At 35.2% G+C, this 19,966-nt stretch overlaps 1 protein-coding gene across 4 annotated transcripts in view; it reads left to right on the top strand.

The window, feature by feature from the left end:
• The window catches only part of GYG2 (glycogenin 2), a 49,409-nt gene extending 31,176 nt beyond the window's left edge, over nt 1-18,233 (top strand). For 2 of the 4 annotated variants that reach the window (XM_043999241.1, XM_043999242.1), the window contains exons 8-11: nt 2,064-2,186; nt 14,732-14,812; nt 15,127-15,234; nt 17,774-18,233. In XM_043999241.1, coding sequence (XP_043855176.1) covers nt 2,064-2,186; nt 14,732-14,812; nt 15,127-15,234; nt 17,774-17,935 — 474 coding nt within the window. In that variant the 3' untranslated portion in view covers nt 17,936-18,233. The remainder of the gene's footprint in view (nt 1-2,063; nt 2,187-14,731; nt 14,813-15,126; nt 15,235-17,773) is intronic. The other 2 variants (XM_043999245.1, XM_043999244.1) reach the window with 2 other exon arrangements.
• The last annotated feature ends 1,733 nt before the right edge of the window (nt 18,234-19,966 follow it).

The following is a 19,966-nucleotide window of genomic DNA, read 5'->3' as shown; positions in this document are numbered from 1 at the left end:
CTATTTGCAATGGGGGAAATTTGCCTTGCAAAGCATTACATGTATAAGGTATATATGTATACATTTTACTGCTTAAATGAATTTCTCCAACCTTTCCTTTAAGTTCAGCAGTGTAGTAACATGATATTGTATCAATGAATCTGTGGCCCAAAGCGGTACTGTTTTGCAATATTTTAAAATCTGTTATTACTTCAAGTTGCCTGTAACAGTCAGCCAAAAGCCCTAATTGAATTTGCCTTTAGCTTCTAGGACTAAGAAGTCCGTGTCCATCTTCGTGGTTGACTCAAATCTCTTCAGTCCTTAGACTGGGATCTGATATAGGGTAACTGGGGTTAGAAAAATTCTAACAGAACAGGTTCACAGTTACTGCTGTGAAGGCAGAAAGAAATTTAAGACCACATGAAATTCTCTAACTGGAGATGCAGAAATGCTGTACACACATCTATTTTTTCACATCACATAAAGATGTAGTTAACTCTGGGTTTGTACATATAAAGTATTTTATGTATATGTAGAGGAATATTTACATATACATATAAGTAAAAAGCCTTTAAATATGTGTAAATATATATGTATTTTTATATATTTGTGTATAGATATGTACATATGTGTGTATCTCAACCTTTCCCTTGCAAAGTTTGTATTGTGTGTGTGTGTGTGTGTGTGTGTGTGCATACCTTTCCACTTTTCTGGGGACTGGTAGAAGTATTAAGGAATTGTAATATGATCAGTTTAGAGCTGGAAGGAATGACCAACAATTCTAACTTCCACATTTTAGGGTCCCATAGCTAACAAATGTTAGAATCAGGATTTGACCTCAGATCTTCCTGCTTTCAAGTCTAGAAATCTACTTTATTCCCTAGTGAATAGTCTTAGCATAGAAAGAAATTTCAGAAGATTATGAATTAGGATTATTAGTGTAATGAAGGATATAAAACATAGCAATCAGAATAGGACAGACTTTTATTTATCCCAGAGAGCTTTTTTTTTTTTAAGTGAGGCAATTGGGGTTAAGTGACTTGCCCAGGGCCACACAGCTAGTAAGTGTTAAGTGTCTGAGGCCCCATTTGAACTCAGGTACTCCTGACTCCAGGGCTGGTGCTCTATCCACTGCCCCACCTAGCTGCCCCTCCAGAGAATTTATTGACTCTTCTTAAGAGGAAAAGACTTTTATAGCTGCTTCCTTAGTTTACTCTGGTTAGCACTGCTAAAGATGTTTTAATGGCATTTTGTATCGGAGTCCTCATTTACACAGTTACAAGTAGGACCAATGAATTTGTAAGGAAAACACTAAGCACTTTCTATTATTCTGTAGAGTAATACTATTAAATCTTCTGCTCTAGGGCCCTGGGGCAGTTAGATGAAACCATGGATAAAACACTGGACAGGAGTTGGGAAGTTCCATTAGCTCATTTGTTCAGACTCTATGACCCCATTTGGGGTTTTCTTGGGAAGGATATGGGGGTGGCTTGCCATTTGATTCTCCAACTCATTTTACTAATGAAGAACTGAGGCAAAGAGGGTTAAATGACTTGCCTAGGGTCATACAGTGTTTGAGGCTGTATCTGAACTCAGGAAGATGTGTCTTCCTGACTCTAGGCCTGGTACTCTATCCACAGTGCCACCTAGATGCCCACTAGTCATGAAGATCTGAGTTCAAATGCAGCCCCAAACACTAGCTGTATGACCTTGGACAAGTCACTTTATCCATCTACCTCAGCTGCCTCAACTGTAAAATGAGAATAATAATGATAGCCCCTACCTCCCAGGGTTGTTGTGAGGATTAAATGAGATGATATTTGTAAAGCATTTAGCACAGTTCCTAGTACATAACAGGTGCTTAATAAATGCTTGTTTCCTTATCCTAGGGAAAAAAGGTGATGTTTATCAAGTATTTATAACTAATAAATGCATAATTGTGGAAATGTAATACAAATTATAAAACTAACTGCATTAGCAAATCAAGGTAGGAAGTAATATAGGAAATATAATTGAATGGTTATGGTGTAAAATGAAGACATTTCATTGTCTAATTGCTCTTTATTTCTTTTGTTTTCTTTTAGATTTCTGTTCGTGGTGCTGGTGCATGGGAAAGTTTAAATCCAAGCCAAGGTGATAGCCAGTATTTCCCTTTTCAGGAGTTCCCCCAAAAAACTCATCCTATTCTGACACCAGAAGAGAACAATGTAAGTACATGATAACAGCTTGGTTCATGTAGCAGGATGGAAGAAGAGTAGATAAAAGCTTCTACCCAGACACATGTCGAGAATGCCTTGGGAGGAGCTAATGTTTGCTGCCCAAAATGTTTTCTCTGACCTGATTACAAACTTCTGGGAAGCCCATGTCCTCACACTGCTTGTATCAAAAAGCATGAGAGAATTCTACTCTGGTATGACTTAGTCTGTAGCAGCTTTTGGATGTGACTGGTTCAGCATCTTGGCTTTCTTTGGACTCTTCTCAAGTCTAATCCGACCTGATTTCCTAGCAATGGAGACTTCCTTTGACTCAAAACATCATTACAGTTTTCTATTACTGCAGCTACTCTTTGTGTTTCTGAAAAGCTGCAATTTTTTTTTTTTAGATTTATAGCCAATAGGACAAAAAACTGAGAACTTAACTCCAGGTCCACCCTTCTCTTTCTTCAAAGCTATAGGACCTCTACTTTGCATTGTATTCTTTCAGGCTTTCATTCATTCATTCATTCATTCATTCATTCATTCATTCATTCATTCATTCACTTATTTATCTATTTACCCTCCCAGTCATTATTTATTCATTCATTCATTTATTTATTTTTCATCTATTTATATATTTTTCTTTTTATCCATTAATTCTTTTATTTATTATGATTTCATCTGAAGTTGCCAATGAAATACTTCTATCAGTATAGGGCAGCATCTTCTCTGAAATCTATAGTTTTTTAATGTTTTCCTACATCACTGAGAGGTTAAGTGACTTGCCTGGAGTCATACAGTCAGTATATCAGAGGTGGGACATGAACCCAGATCTTCCTGTCTCAAAGGCCCCCCTTTTTTTTTATCAATTACATGATGCTACCTCTGTGCATTTAGTTAGAGGTAGCTAGGTATCACAGTGAACAGAACATTAGCTAGACCTATAGTTGGGAAGATTTGAATTAAAATCCAGCCTTGGAAACTTATTAGTTGTGTGATCCTGGACAAGTCACTTAACTCCATCAGTTTCTTCAGCTGTAAAATGGTAATAATAATTGCACCTACCTCCAGGGTTGTTATGAGGATCAAATGAAATATTATTTATAAAGCACTTACCTTAGTGCCTGGCATATAGTATGTACTGAATAGATCCTTTCTGCCTTCCGATGGGGATAATAATAGCACCTACCTCCCAACGTAATTGCGAGGATAGAATAAGATATTTGTAAAGCACTTATTAAGCCTTAAAGTGTTATTTAAATGCTATTATTATTAATACTATTATTATTATTAGTTAACTTTAGTTACTATTAGTAATATATATAATTAGTATTAGTTTACACAATCACAAGAGATTTCTAAAGAACACTTTAAATGACTGATATACACATTTCTTGTCATTTATATCGTTGTTGTGTCTAGTGAATTATGTCTTCCAACAAAAATAAAAATAAGCATCAGGTTGCTAGAGTAAAATATTTGAAAAAATGAAAAAAATTGATTCATTCATTCTTTCTCTAATTGGAATAGTTTTTTGTGCTGTTAAAACAGATTTCTGACCTTAAATGACCATGTTAAAAAAAGTTGCTCAACCTCTTATCTTCCTGACAAACCTTTGGGCTTTTAATATAAGGATGAATTTGGACATGGGAATACCAAGGAAGTGATGCTTTTGTTTATATCTGACATAGGTCTTGATATCACCCTGTGGATGTTTAATTTAAGGTTTTAAGTTGATTAGTATTAATATACATTGAAGTATCTTAATATTCATATGTAAAACATCACTTATGTCAATATTTCAGTTGCTCCATGGTCTTATCAAAGTAATTACTTGAGAAACTGGTACACATTGTGACCTGTCCTGTCCCTTTCTCATACTTCTCAATCATGTCATCATTCTTGTCTGTCCACCACAATTTTTCACAAATTATCAGGGTACTCTCATTTTTTCTATTATCTTTTGGGTCATCTGCAATTTTGGGTCTTCTGAAAACTCCACACTTCCAATGATGTATGTAATAAAGATATTCTTAATTTCATGAATCAGCATTTCCTGAAGTGCTGAACTCACATCAGTAAAGTAAGGCTGCCTCAGGCTTTGAAAGGTAAAGATTGAGGGGCAGCTAGGTGATACAGTAGATAAAGCACCAGCCCGGGATTCAGGAGGACCTGAGTTCAAATCCAGCCTCAGACACTTGATACTTACTAGGTGTGTGACCCAGGGCAAGTCACTAACCCTCATTTTCCTGGAAAGAAAGGAAGGAAGGAAGGAAGGAAGGAAGGAAGGAAGGAAGGAAGGAAGGAAGGAAGGAAGGAAGGAAGGAAGTCAGTCAGTCAGTCAGTCAGTCAGTCAAGATTGAGGTACTATGATATGGAGTACTTCCTCACTTTGAACACTTTAACCTCAACTGCAGTAAATAGAAAGCTGGCTTTGGAGCCTGAGAGATATGGATTGAAGCCCCACCTCTGCCCTATACAGGCTGTGTGACCCTGTGGTAACCACAGCCCCTCAGTTCTATAGGCAAGAAGGTTCAGACCTGTATTGGTAGAAACTCTTTACCCAGAAGCTCCTTATATCAATGATATCACAGTTCTAGGTCCAGTTCCAGGCCCTATCCCTATGCCTGTCATTAGCATATTCTAAAAGGACAATTTTCTGAAGCTGGCCAATGGAACATTACTGATGAGGGTGAAACTGTGTCTGATTTTTTCAAGTTGGACTGTGAATAACTCAATTATCAGTTTGCTGTTGGGTTATGTATAAAACCATACTCTATTCTGCAATTAGAGACTAGACTCCTTGATGCTATTAAAAAAAAAATCAGTATTCACTACCCACGTTCAGCATATGTAAATGACTATCTCAAGTTTTTCTTCCCAAACCATTACCATATCAACAGTTTTAATCCATACTCTAGCACTTGAGCATCCTAGCCATCTACATAATAAAATAAAGTGGATGAAGAATACTTATTGCCCAGATTGTTACATCCATTTGGAAGATAAATGTATTGTAGTATCCCTCTGTACATATCCCTTGGGCAAACAGTTTGGACAGATAATGATCAGCTGAGCCCAAAAGTGAAAAGGAAGACAATGTACTAGATACCATTTGGAAAATTGCACAGAACTTTAAATGATCCCATAATGCTCATTGCCACAGAACTCCATAGCTGGAAAATGAAAATTCTCCTGATAAATCTATCTAGTTGTGAATCACAAACCACCATGATATCAGAATAATCAGAGTCTTAGGTGACCCAGTGACCAAAAGAGAATTTCATGAGTAATATAAGTAGACTTTAACATATTATTAACAATGATGACTTATAAGTGAGATATAGGGTAAATTACATCTTCAGAAACTAATAAACCCCAGAAAGAGGTGGGCTGGTGATTAATAAAGAGTAAGATGGCCAGCCTGAGGACTTCCCCACCCTCCATCATGTATGAAAAGAATCAGAGGAAGGAGAAGACATAGAGAAAACACACGTAGAAATTATGCAGGATGAGAAAGTATCGGAGATATTATACAAATGGACAAAACACAGATCCAGTGAAGTATTATATTTGATACTCTTTAGTTTTTAAAATGTATTTGATGTTTTCCATTCTGTGTGGAAGCTGTCATTTTTCATGTTGCTTGACTGCCACCTGCTGATCACCTCCAGAATCATATAGTTTTTCAGCTGGCAAAGACTTCAGAGGTTATCTGATTCAGCTCTTTCATTTTACAGATTTGGAACTGAGGCTCAGAGACATTTAGTGAATTAGCCAAGCTCACATAATAAAAGGGCCAGTACTAAAACTTTTATCTCTTGATGATCAGATCTCCTGATCTTTTTCATTATTATTCCTTTGACAATTGTATGATACAATAAGTGGAATTTCCTAGATTATTTTCTTTCTAAATTGATTTATGAGCATAAGAATTTCCTTTCTTGCTCAAAGTCCAGAAGTCTGTCTCAGGCAATGATACAAAGGGACATTTATGGGAAGACATATTTATCCTCCTGTATGTCCGCCTCTAAAAGTTGAGGATGCATCGTACTTTCCCAAATAACACATTTTAAACCTGTAATTAAATTTTAAAAAATTCTTATTGAACCTACTTATTTGGCAGATGCCATCTCTTCAAAAGAAACAAGAGATAATGATAGAGGGCTGGCCTTGGACTCAGGCAGAACTGTATTCAAGTCCTGTATCTGGCATATACTGGCTTTGTGACCATAGGCAACTAACTTAACCTCTCTGTGCTCCAGGCGACTCTCTAAGAGTCTTTGTTACAGAGCAGGTGCCATTCTGTATTGGCCATTTGTATAGTAGTGATATGAGATCCTTTCCAAAAATAAATGTATATCTCATAACTTGGATGAAAAGTATTATTTCAGTGTGGCTTAGCTACTTCAATGGGTCTTTGATTTTAGTCATTGTGGGTTATACTTCCAGTGATTTAAGACATAATCTACCCATATTTCATTTTTATCTTTTGTAAGCATTTCCAAAAACCTTCAATAGAGTCTCTACCCAATGTACTTACCTGAGACCCGTATTTAGATCTTTTAGCTGTTGTCCTTCATGCTCTAAGAGGTCCAAAATGACATCACTATGTTGGGGTCAAGGTACAGTGAATTTGACTGTGGCTGATCAGACCAATATGAACTCAGAAGGCTGTACCATAGGTTGGGCACGAATAGTCCATGTGAACATTTGGAGTGGAGAGTTCTCTAAATTTGTAATTTCATGTTTCTTTTGAGCTACTGCAATTCTGTTTTGCTCATAGAGCACAGTGCCTTCTTTGATGCAGGCATGCCATGCTGGGTGCTACTGTGCCAGATTCTTCCATGTCTCACAATAAATGCCAGCGTTCTTGAGAGAGACCTTGAGACTGGCCTTGTATAGCTTCTGCTGACCTCTGTGTGAATGCTTGCCTTGTGTGAGTTCTCAGTAAGATTGTCTTTTAGGCAAATGTATCTTTGGCATTTGAATAGCATATCCACCCCATTGGAGCTTCACTCTCTGCAGTGGAGTTTGAATCCTTGGCAGTTCAACTAGAGAAACAACCTCCGAGTTCAGTACCTTATCTTGCCAGGTGACCTTCAGAATCTTCCTAAAACAGTTCAGATGGAAGCAATTCAATTTCCTGGCATGGATTGTTAGAGCCATACAATAATGAGGTCACCACAGTGGTTCTGTAGACCTTCAGTTTGGAAGGTAGCCTAATGCCTCTTCTCTCCCATACTTTAGCTCTTTTAGCATTTAGTGAATACACATGTAGCAATTGGGCAATATATCTATTAATCTTCACTCTATGCATATAACAAGATCACTTTTTCCTATGATAGCTTTACTTACCATAGTGTGTGAGTTATCACTAGTATTAAACTACACCTTTATATACAGCTGTATTGCTTTTATAGTTTTCCATGATCCTTAGCCATATAACATCACTAGGAGAATATTGACATTCAAAGGATGTTTTTATGAATTAGGAATCAACTCAGGATCATTAAAGCTATGCACTACACAGATAATCTAGCAGGGTCATTTGCTCCCTCCTATTCAGCTCTGGGTCCAAATTACCATTCACCAGTAGTGCCAATTTTAGACGTGTTTCTGTGCTATTTGTCTTAAATATACTTCTTTTGAGCTTTAAAGGGGGTTACTCTTCCATTTCTAGGATATGATGAAAAAGGCTTTCGTCACTTTGTGCATCTCTTGTATAATATAATATAAATATCATATATCTTCATAGTCTTTGCTTGTGAAAAAAACTGAAAGGTTTATTATTTTAATAGTCTATTTTCATAATGCAAGTTTTTTAGCCCTTTGATCCTTTTCCAACATCACTGTATCTTTCTTTAGCTACAATGATCAGAACTTTAGGCAGTGCTCCAAGTGTGGATGTATCATGGTTTTATATTAGGCTAAAAAAGCTTCAGTTTAGAGTTAACATCATCTGTTTATACATATATGTAAATAATACCTGAATACTGTGAAATTGTAGAATTGAATTAGTTCTCATTCTTATCTTAATAATATCTCTGCATTACATATATTGCCTAAATACAGAAGTCCTGTCTGTTGCAGAAAAGATCAATTTGAAAATGTATAGCTCACCCTCTCAGAACCATGAATATAATTGTTATTAAGCAAGGCTTTATTTACACCTTGAGTATGCCTATAAGTATTTGAAAATAATGACTGAATTTGGTCTTCGCATTGGCTGTGTTTCATTAAACTTAAGACATAGAAAATCAAAGAAAGTTTTATGTATTCATTATCAGTCATTGCAATCTGAACAAAACCACTTATCAAAATATATCTAAAAATTAAAAAGTAATTATAATGTGTTAATTTGTTTTTTGTTACTAAACAATAACAACAATAATAATGTAAGCACATACAGAGTACTTTCTAGCTTGCAGAGTACTTTACAAGTATTACCTCATTTTATCTTCATAACTACTCTGAGAGGTAAGTGTTATTATTATCCCTATTTTGAGATGAAGAAACTGAGGCGGACAGAGGTTAAGTGACTTTCTCAAGGTCAAACAGCTAGTAAGTGACTGAAGCCAGATTTGAACTCAGCTCTTCTTGATTCCAGGTCCAGCACTTTGTTCACTGAGCAATCTAGAGAACTGACCTTGAAGGCAAGAAAACCTGGGTTTTATTCCCATCTCTGGCACATAAAAGCTGTGTGATGGTGTTCAAGTCACTTAACCGCTAAGGACTTTAGGCAAGACTATAGGTTTAAGAGTATAGGTTGCTGATAAGGTGATGACCTACATCAATAGAGGAAGTTCTTCATGGGGATTTCATTATAATGATGAAATTACAGTCTAGTCTTTAACCCTAGAGTTACTAAGTAACATGCTACATGTACACACAGATTATTTATAGCATCCCCATCTTGATCATAAGATCTTTGGCAGAATCATGTCTATAATTTTATGTTTTCCTTCACCATATTATGGCAACTAGATGACACAGGGATAGAGTGCTAGGCCTGGAGTCAAGAAGATTCATCTTCCCGAGTTCAGATCTGTGCTCAGATATTTACTAGCTGTGTGGCCCATGGCAATTCACTTCACTCTGCTTACCTCACTTGTAAAATGAGACGGAGATGGAAAAGGCAAACCAGTCCAATATCTTTGCCAAGAAAACCCCAAATAGGGTCATGGACACTCAGACATGACTGAAACAACTGAGTCATTACAAACTCTCATACTATAGGACCTATGAATATTAGGCATTCAATAAATACAAATAATGAATTGTTATTTTGGAGAATTTTTCTATATCATAAATCTCTATTGTCAAATATAATAGAGGACCACTGATTTTTTCCAAGTAATTATTTCAGATTTCCTAGATGTGTAAAGGCATCTGTCAGAGACTTCAAATCCATTACTTTTATATGCCAAGTTGCTTATCAATATAATTTTCACCTTGAATGAATAGCAAAAGAATCAATGTTTGAAAGCTTTATTCAGAACTACAAATTGTAAATTTTAGCTCAGGGAGAGAAAAGTGAAGGTTAAGGCAAACAAATTTATGAACACAGTGTGTGATAAATTCTTAGCATTTTACCTATGATTGACAATGAAACAAATGATAAAGAATCTGTTAAGCACTAATGATACTAGGTACTCTGGCTAGGGCTAGTGATACAAATACAAGAGAGCAAACAAGGTAGTCCCTAACTTCAAGTAGCTTACATCTTAATGGAGGAAGATGAGACATCGAGAGAGAGAAAGAAGGGAGGGAGAAGAAATGTGTGATAGCATGGTATATCCAATTTTTATAATTTTTCATCTGTAGTTTCTAATTTTTTTACATTGAACTTTTAGTTTTATCACCATATACCAACATTCGACTCACTTCTTAATAGTCTTGAGTTTTTGTTCTTATTATAAATCATCCTGAACGATGCTTTACTCCTGCCATGTTGAAGCAGCCATTAAATGTGAAATCACTCCATATATATAACTGAGCTTTGAAATTAAACTATAATAAAATCACACTGTGATTGAATCATATATATATTGTCTTAGTGCCTTTGTGTAAAATAAGATTGAATGTATACAGAAACGTCAAGGAAAACAAGAGAAATATACACTGAATGCACACATCTCCCTACTGCTTACTATATCTGTGAAAATCATAAGCTTTCAGAAAGAGTTAATTGGAAAATGAAGAAGGTGAGTTGACTGGCATTGTCAGGTCTGTGTAGGATAAAAGCAAATTAGAAAGAATTGACATGTGACTGTTCAAGATAATGTGATGCAAAGGGCAAACAGTCCAGATCTGGAGCTTTTTAACAGGGAATTAATGAAAAACAGAACCTAAGATAACCTCTTTAATGAATATGTGTAAGAACTATTTGTCTTGGTGGGCAACCACTGTTTCTCAGAGTGGGAACAATATGTGGCTTTGGGCCAGAAAGATTGGTCAGTGGATAGGGAAAAACTGCTTCTTAATGGAGTTTTTGCATCAGTGAGAATATACTTAAGAAAAATTTGTGACCTTATGCAAATCCAGATTTTCAGAAAATTATTAATTTTGACAAAACAAAAATGGTATTTGATACAAAATATTTTATCTAATATTCATTTCTTTTATAACAACTTAAAATGACAAAAGCTTGAATGATACATGAAGCCTTGAAATAAGTTGGAAAAATTTGGGAAGTTATTTTTAAAACATTTCTTTATGAATATGATATGGAAGTAAGCTAGTAAAATCATGGGGGATGATAGAGTTTCTAGCTAATACATTTTTCTGTAATATAAATTTTTGAACTGTTAAAGTGTGTAAAATTTATTAGTGCATTTAAAATATGCCATATATTTAAATGTGTCATGGTTCTTGGCTTAAACTAGTGTCTTGGCTTTACTCAAATCTCAATTCAGTTTGTATGTTTTTTTAAAAAAAAATCTCTCCTTTCCTTCTGTGTTCCCCTTGTTGCTCCTACCCCTTCCCCCCATCTCCCCAACCCCCCATTTTTGGAAAATGAAAATGGAAAATGTTAAAAATTCTATTCATGGGGCAGCTAGGTGGCATAAGTGGATAAAGCACTGGCCTTGAATCCAGGAGGACCTGAGTTCAAATCCGGCCTCGGACACTTGACACTTACTAGCTGTGTGACCTTGGGCAAGTCACCCCCATTGCCCCGCCCCCCAAAAAATTCTATTCATGATTGTTTTCAGTCTTACATATAATTTCTAAAAATTATTAGGCCTATTAAAATGTAGTTCAGTTTGCCAAGTTTGTATTGATCCCACTGACATTTACAAATATTTCTCCTTTCTTTCCTAGCCATGTCCTAAATAGTATGTGGTTTTTATTCTGTTTTTAATTCAGTTGGATTGGTGAATGCCAACAATACATCAAGCACTGATATATTTTCCTGGTATTTCTAAATCAATGTTTCTTTTTTTTTTTGTGGTACAATGAGGGTTAAGGGACTTGCCCAGGGTCACAAAGCTAGTAAGTGTCAAGTGTCTGAGGCCGGATTTGAACTCAGGTCCTCCTGAATCCAGGGCCGGCGTTTTATCCACTGTACCCCCGATCAATGGCTCTAGTTTTTTCATCTGGAGTACTCCACTGGAGAGTTCCAATGTCACCCTTCACCCTGTGCCCCTTGGTCCCAGAAGGGGAAAAAAAAGAACAGAACTTAGTGTTCTGTCATGGAAAGAATACTGAACTTGAAGTTAGGAGAGATCTGAGTTTGAATGCTGCCACTGATACCAGCTGTATGGCCATGGGCAAATCATTTACCTCCTTGAGCTTCAGGTTCCTCATTTGAAATTTTTTGTAGCCAGTAGTTTTTGAAGGATCAAATGTACAGTGTTTCATAACCCCTTATGTCTATGTAATAATTGGATATTATTAATAATAACCATAGTGGTTTGGATGGAGTAGATCTGGTTTCAAAATCCAAGGTCACCACTTAACTAGTTTTTTGACCTTAAGCAAATCACTTGGCCCCTCTGAGCCCTCCTTCCCTTACCCATGAAGTGAAGGGTTCGACTAAATGGCCTTTTGATCTTTTGACTCTAAAGCAGGGGTGAGGCAAGAGTTAAAAGTTAATTATAGTGGGATATTTATGTTTGCAGCTGCTTTTGTTTACTCTGAAAAGCCTTCTGTAACTCATCTCTCTAATACCTTTATATTTTTCCCAGACTGCTCATCACTTTGAGGATCAGGCTTAAACTGAAACCATATAAACACTAATCTATCCTTTTTTTTTTTTTAATGAGGCAATTGGGGTTAAGTGAGTTGCCCAGGGTCACACAGCTAGTAAGTGTTAAGTGTCTGAGGCCCGATTTGAACTCAGGTCCTTTTGAATCCAGGGCCGGTGCTCTATTCACTGCGCCACCTAGCTGCCCCTAATCTATCTTTTATAAAGTGTCCTCAAAGAATTTGTCCACAAACACCAATATCCATGAAAAAAAATAATAAAATGAACAAAGTATATTAATTTTTTTTTCTATACTCTGCTTGATTGCTTTTTTCATTTTAACCATAGACGGAACCTGTTGATAGTCATAGGTATATTAGGGATCCTTTCTTGTTCATCATTCTACTTATATACATTCAATAGAATATGTATAAATGATTTAAAGGGATAGGTTGTTTCCGTGTGTGTGTGTGTGTGTGTGTGTGTGTGTGTGTTTGTGTGTGTTTGGATCTCCAGAGCCAAGCACATTTTGTTGTTTAGTCATTTTTCAATGATGTCTCACTCTTTGTCACTCCCATTTGAGGTTTTCTTGGCAAAGTCCAGTTCATTTTACATGTGACGAACCTGAGGCAGCGTTAAGTGACTTATCCAGGGTCACATAGCTAATAAGCATCTAAGGCCAGATTTAAACTCAGGTCCTCCTGATTGCTCTATCTACTGTGCCACTTAGCTGCCCCAACTCATTGGTAGTGGGGGGCTGGATAGAGTTCTGGGTCTGGCGTTAGGAAAACCTGAGTTCAAATATGGCCTCAGAATCTTATTGACTATGTTACCTTAGATAAGTCACATGATCTTTGCCACAGTTTCCTTATCTATAAAATTGGGGTAATAAACAGCACCTAGCTCTTTGGATTATTGTAGGGATCAAATGACATAATGTTCATAAATTGCCTAACAAATACTTATTCTCTTTCCTTCCCCTAACAAAACAATGCCTATGAGTCACTACCATGAACTGTCAGGAAAAGAAATACAAATTTCTTTTCCATTATGGTATTTATTGTGAATTTCTTTTTGTTTTGTTTTGATTGGTAAATGCAAATAAATATGCTAAGCACTGATATTACTTCTATTAAAATGTATGTTCCTTGTGAGTGGAGAGTGTTGTATGTCTTTCCCCAGTGCTGGATACATAGTAGGTGTCTGATAAATGATTAACTGTTTATTAATTTGGATATTGGCATTCCTACACATTTTAATAAGTTGCATGAAAATTACAGTACAGTTAATTCCATATTATTCAAGGCTGATAGTCAAGTTTTGCTATCCAAAAAAATGGGTTTTTCTCATTCCTTTTCTCTGCTTACTGGCATAGACTATAAGATCCTTGAGACCATTAACTTTTTAGTGTTCTTCTTTTTAACTGTAGTTCCTGTCACAATACTTTGGCATAGCAGAGAATTAAGTCTTGTTGACCTGAATTTGTTATTTCTTTATTTTCTTGTCCCTTAACTAAAAGCTAGACAAGAAGGAAACATGGTACAGTGGAAGGAATGCTAGATTTAAAGTTGAAAGAAGTGAAAGTTATGTCTCTGCCTTATAGTAGTACTTTGTGATCTTGGAGAAGTCACCTATCTTCTGTGGGTCTTAGTTTTTTCATCTATAAAATAAAAGGCCTTAGGGGTATCATCCCACTTCCCAAACCCTCCTTCCCAAAATCTCTCTAACTCTTAATCTATGATTTATCTAATGAATGAAAGGTTATCCAACTACAATTCTCTGTTCTCTTATACAAATTCTCATAATTTTTAAAAAAAATGTTTGGGGATTAGGTTGAACTTAATGAAGAAATTGAGAGTTTGGTGATGGAAGACTTTTTTTTTTTCATTTGAACCTTGTTTATTCATTACCACAGAGTATAATAAAATTTGCTTTACTAAAAATCCTTGTCTATGATAAAAGTTTTATGATAAAACACTGAAAAAAATTCTTCTGGAAGCATAGAGACATCCTATTGGCACATCAAATAAACAAATTTTTCAATATCTAGATCTTTGGACCAAATACTGAAATTTGTGGAAAATATAGGAAGATAAAAGAGGTTTTCTTTTTTTTCTGGGGGGGGCTGTTGGGACAGGTTTGGGGATTTTTAAACTCTTTTTTCCTGGGGGGGGCAGTTGGGACAAGGTTTTTTTGTTTGTTTATTTTGTTTTGTTTTGTTTTTTACTTTTTTGGGGGGTGAGGACAAAAACAATTAGAACAGACTTCTATCTTGAGTCTTGTAGACTGATAAGTTTTACAATTCTGAATAGTACCCAGTCACCTGAGAGCAAATTATTAACTAATGGAAAAATGGTTATATTCTTAGCAGCCAGTCCATAAAGATGAACACAATTCTCCTGAGTGTTTCCAGTTCACCAGTGACCCTGTTTCTCTACACAGTTTGGAGGTGATATTTTCAACCTTTATCTTATTTAATACACTTGATGAATTAGCTCTACATTGTTAAGTTTGGTCAACTACTTAACATTATATTTGAATCTAATATTATTAAAATGAGAACATGCCAATCTACCTTTTTAATAGTTTTGATTTTGCAGGGGGAGGATGAATCTGGTTTGGTTAGTCTTTTCTAGGACAAAAAAAAAATTGAAACAGACTTCAAACTTAATTGTTGCAGGTTGATAAATTTTACGAATTTGCATAATGCCTAGTCACCCAAGAGCAAATATTTAACTAATGGAAAAATGGTTATATTCTTAGCAACCAGTCCATAAAGAGGAACCCAATTCTCGTGAGTGCTTCCGGGAACCCCAAAATGAACCATCTTCACAGTTTACCAGTGACCCTGTTTCTCTACACAGTTTGGAGGTGATATATGCAACCTTTATGCCCCTCTTTGTCTAATGCACCTGATGAATCAGTTCTATTTATTTTACAGTTCTTTCATCACTAAAATGAGAGCATGCCAATATTCCTTTTAAATAGCAGAGTCCTGTTCCCAGTAAAGATTTTCCTTCAGGTAGTTGATTTGTTGCATAACCTAATTGTTGAATATATAAATAATTCAGCATGTGATGATTATGTTCACTTTAAAAAATAATATGATGAAAGTACATTAAATGAAGAAAAAACAGGGGTTGGGTCTGTTGTTTTTGTTTGGAGGGGACAGTACTCTATCTTCTAATATAATAAATATGGAAGTTAATTCATTCTCTAATAACAAATGTCTGACTGATTACAAATTAGTCTACTGTTTTTCAGACTTGGAGAGATGCCAGTGCAAAAGGAAAGGAATACTTCTTTAAGAGTCAAATGAAGTGTGCATTATTTTATATTTTTCTTTCTTAAGGAAGAAATCTTGAGAATTATATTTCTACTCTGAGAATGGGGACCATGTTTTTGCTTTTGTTAGGGTTCTAATAATACACTTAGGTTCTTGGTTAAATGATCAAGAAAAGACAAAGTACAGACTGGGAATTGAGCTCATGGTTGGGATTAAAGTAAATTTGGAGTGCACCTTCTTATAAACAACAATCTGGGTGATCTTTTAATAGCAGCTTCATCTGTGACAGATCTTTCCAGTCCAACATTTCCAAAACTGTGTTCCACAGGCTTCAGGGTACTCTAGATGATGAAACTAGGAACCCAGGAGAATGTTAATTCTAGAAACACATTTACTTCCTAAAATATTAAGTTAACATTAAATTTCAAAAATATTCCTTAAATGTAGCAGTCTTTTGGCAAAAAAGTCTTCATTTTTCTTTTCCTTTTCACCAAAATTCCTATGACTCAAATTCCCTACAACTCTTGGAACAGAATTTTATGAGTTCCATTAATATATTTCAAGACCTTATATTCATTTTGGGGAATGAAGTATTAGTATTTCTTTTGCCAATGTATTGAATGCCAATTTAATCTTTCTGACCCATCGCTGGAGTTTTTTTGGTTTTCTGCCACCTTTTGTAACCTGGAGCAAGAACAACCTTTGGACATATAAAATTTTACTTAGTTATTGGGGAGACAGTGTGTTCAAGTAAAAATGTTGTAGATTCAAATTCCAAAAGTTCTAATTCTGGTTCTGCCACTGGCTCTCTCTGTGATGTTAGTCAAAGCACTTAATCTTCTGGGGCTTCCTCATTTTCCTCATGCATTCAGGTCTTTTCTAGATCTGAATCTATGATTCTGTGAGTACAAGGTTTATGGAAATAGCTATCAGTAGCCATTACTAGCAGCATAATTTCCATCACTTGATTTAAAGTTATGGGCCTCACAATGGAGAGATAATTGCTTTTCTCCTCCTAAGTGCATTTGTTACTGACTTGAGAAATAACCTCTGTGTGTGTGTGTGTGTGTGTGCGCGCACACACATGTGTGCATGTGTAGTATTTTGTAGCATAATAAATTAAGAGAATAAGCTTCTTGAGGGTAGGAACCATTTTATTTTTGCTTTTGTACTTCTTTCCCTTGTTGCATGTCTCATCATAGATATTTAATAAATTCTTTTTGATTGATTGAATAATCCTACTTTATTCAGTTGCTTGATAATTCAATTGGTCTTGGCTTACTCTGTGATCTTAGTTCTATCAGGAAACATGGAAATAAATCTTAAGTCCACTTATACTAATTTTAATGATGTTGCAGGTGATTCTCGGCAGGGAAGACCTTTTGCATCTCTGAATTAGCAAATTATACTTTGAAGTTTCCAACAATGGACCTTCAGAACTTGAACATCTCCTTTCTAACTAAAGCATTTTTAGTTATAGAGGCAGAGCCATAAATACCACCAAGATTTCTAAACAATAGTCATAGTTATCAAGTAAAGAAAAAGCTGGATATGTATTCAATTTCAAAGAAACTAAAGTTATATATCATGTATTTATACTCAAGCCATTAGATATTATTGTCAACAGCAGGATCTTTGAAAGACATAGATATGTGTTTCTCCTTCCTTTTCTCCTTTTTTTTTTCTTATACAACTTAATGAGGAAGTGGCAATATTATTAGAATGAGATAATCAGTATAATTCAGTTTTTCTTATCAAGCAATTGGAGAGTATATTATAGGAATTTATACGGCCACATTAAAAAAAAAACTCTTTTCAACAAAGTCAGAAGTCATTTCCTATGAGTTTAAAGTTATAATATATGTATATATTTCTAAGTGTGTCTCTTTTTATAGTTTTGTGGAATAATAAATCAAATGTTATTCTAGAAAAAAAGTGATTTGCTGTATAAATCATTTAAATGCTTAGAAATTGGCAAATGTATAATTTTGTGGTATTTTTAAAAATCCAGTCAGTAAATATCCTACAAGAAGACTTTCTCCATAAGTGTGCTTTAGGAACACAGTTCTTTCTCACAGTCAACAGAAGAAAATGCTGATTTGTTTGTCATCTTATTTCTTTTAGGTTGATTTGGCCTTTTCTGTAACAGAGCTTTCCATTCAACAGAAAGTCAAGGAACCCAGTGCAGAAGAGGAAAGGAGGAAATGGGAAGAAGGGCGTGTGGACTACATGGGAAAAGATGCTTTTGCACGTATTCAGGAAAAACTGGATAGATTTTTACAGTAGTCTTATTAGCCATTGATGTATTCTAGTGGAAATGCCATTGTCATTATGCTCATGCTTCTGTGAAATGACAAAAAGTCTCTTCCAACCTTTATTAATATGGAAGGCCTTTTAAATTATGTGCCTCTATTTATTTTCAGCTAACTTCAGTGCCTAAATACAAGTAGTGCAGAAAATTCAAGTCTATCTTGAAATGCCTAGTTGACCCAAGATAAACAACTTCTAGTTTTTGCTATTAGATCTGTACCTCACTTAATCTTGCCAGCAAATGATTTGGAATAAACATAGACTTTTTGGTAAATGTATGTATTATAACAGAAAGCATACCTAAAATGTAGACCTATTGAGGTGCAAAAATGTAGATGCTTAGTGTAGTTGAAAATCATACATCAGCCTTGCTGTTCTCATTTTTATAAAAAATAATGCTAGGAGATGCAGTTGATGATCTGGGAAAGATTGAAGATAAATGGATCTATTCCTATTTGGCTAAGTTAAATTTCAGTAACTCACCTTTTTTATTTTACTTTCAGTTTTAAGATCTCAGGCTTTTTTGATGTCTATACTAGGAACTCTGATTTTTAACATACCACATAGATGTTCACCTGACTTATGAGTCTCCTTAGTGTTATGTAGAAGAATTGGCATTGTGTTTCTGAAGAACTCAGTTTATTTCAGTTTTCCATAGACCAGCCCATTATTGCAAAACCTGAAATATCTTTCACTTGAAGAAAAGTAAATTTGTAGTCTCTGTTAAATTGTCTCTCTTTCCTCCTCCTCTTATCAATATAGATATATCTAAAACTCACTACCTCAGTTTTAACTAACTTATTTAATCATGGTGCTCAACAGACTCTTTCAATAGATTCAAAGAAACTCTCAGTTTTATGAGACTGGTTGCTCAATTCCATGAGAAGCTCACAAAAGAATCTGTATTTCATGAACCTGTAATGGATGTTGTTACATTTCTTATGACCACTGTTACTGACCAGGCACATTCCTCATAATAACCAGGCAATTCACCCTATTGAAGAGAGAGGGAAGATTAATTTTTGAAATTTTTAGCAGCTTATTTATTATAAGCCTACTGAAAAATGAATGACTAATCTGCCATATATTTGGAGGGGCTAGGAAGTTCACCTATATCCTGTGATGTTTTAATTGAAAGAATATATTTGAAACCATTTCAAATCTCCATGAGGTTGTTTGGTTCTGGGTCAGGGAGACCCAAATGAACTTTGAAATAGCTCTTTTCTGTTAGGGCATCAGCTTATCCATGGAAGTTGGATTTAGAAGCTTCATTTCTGCTTAGGATTGAATGATTGCTGACCCAATAGTCATTGCTAGTACCATACACATATTGATTAGTGAAAATCTACTGAAAAATAATGTCAAAAGAGTGTAAGTTGTGGGTCAAATATAGAACTGGTGATCTAATATTATTGGAAGTCCAGTGATACTAATTGTTTGAAAAAGGAATGCAAATAATGTGTGGTGTGATATTGAACAGTGGATAATAACAGGTCTAAAGCTAACAAATGAGGTGGAACATGTAAAATATGGAGTTAAGTGAACTAGCTTTGTTCTCAGCTTTTTTTGGCTTTGGAAATGTGTGTCAACAGAGATAGCTGAATTGTCCTCTGGTACAAATTGAACTGTGCAGGTCAATCTTGCTGTGCTCTCTATTAGCATCAGAATTTTTTCATCTCATTTGAACTGTTCCATTTAAAGGTCATATAATTTACTAATTTGTGCTTTGCATGTGTGTTTTGGGAATGTAGGGTAATGTTTTAGTTTCAAAGGGAAGCAGTTTTACTTCATATTTCCAAATTATCCAAATAAAAACATAAGCAAACAGATATTAAATGGATTCTTCATAACTGCTTTTAGAAGTAAAATATCTAAAAGTGCTTATTTTTCAAATGATATCTACCTGAGAAAGCCGATGGCTTTACAGTGATGCTTTTCACATTTTTATGTTTGCACATACTTTTGGGTGGCTCTTTATAGATGTAATGAAGTTCAGAAGGACTCTGA

This window comes from Dromiciops gliroides, chromosome 3 (genome assembly GCF_019393635.1).
Source record: "Dromiciops gliroides isolate mDroGli1 chromosome 3, mDroGli1.pri, whole genome shotgun sequence".
Lineage (NCBI taxonomy): Eukaryota > Metazoa > Chordata > Mammalia > Microbiotheria > Microbiotheriidae > Dromiciops > Dromiciops gliroides.
Note: the sequence above shows the minus strand (reverse complement) of the source record. Positions and strands in the feature narration are given on the sequence as shown.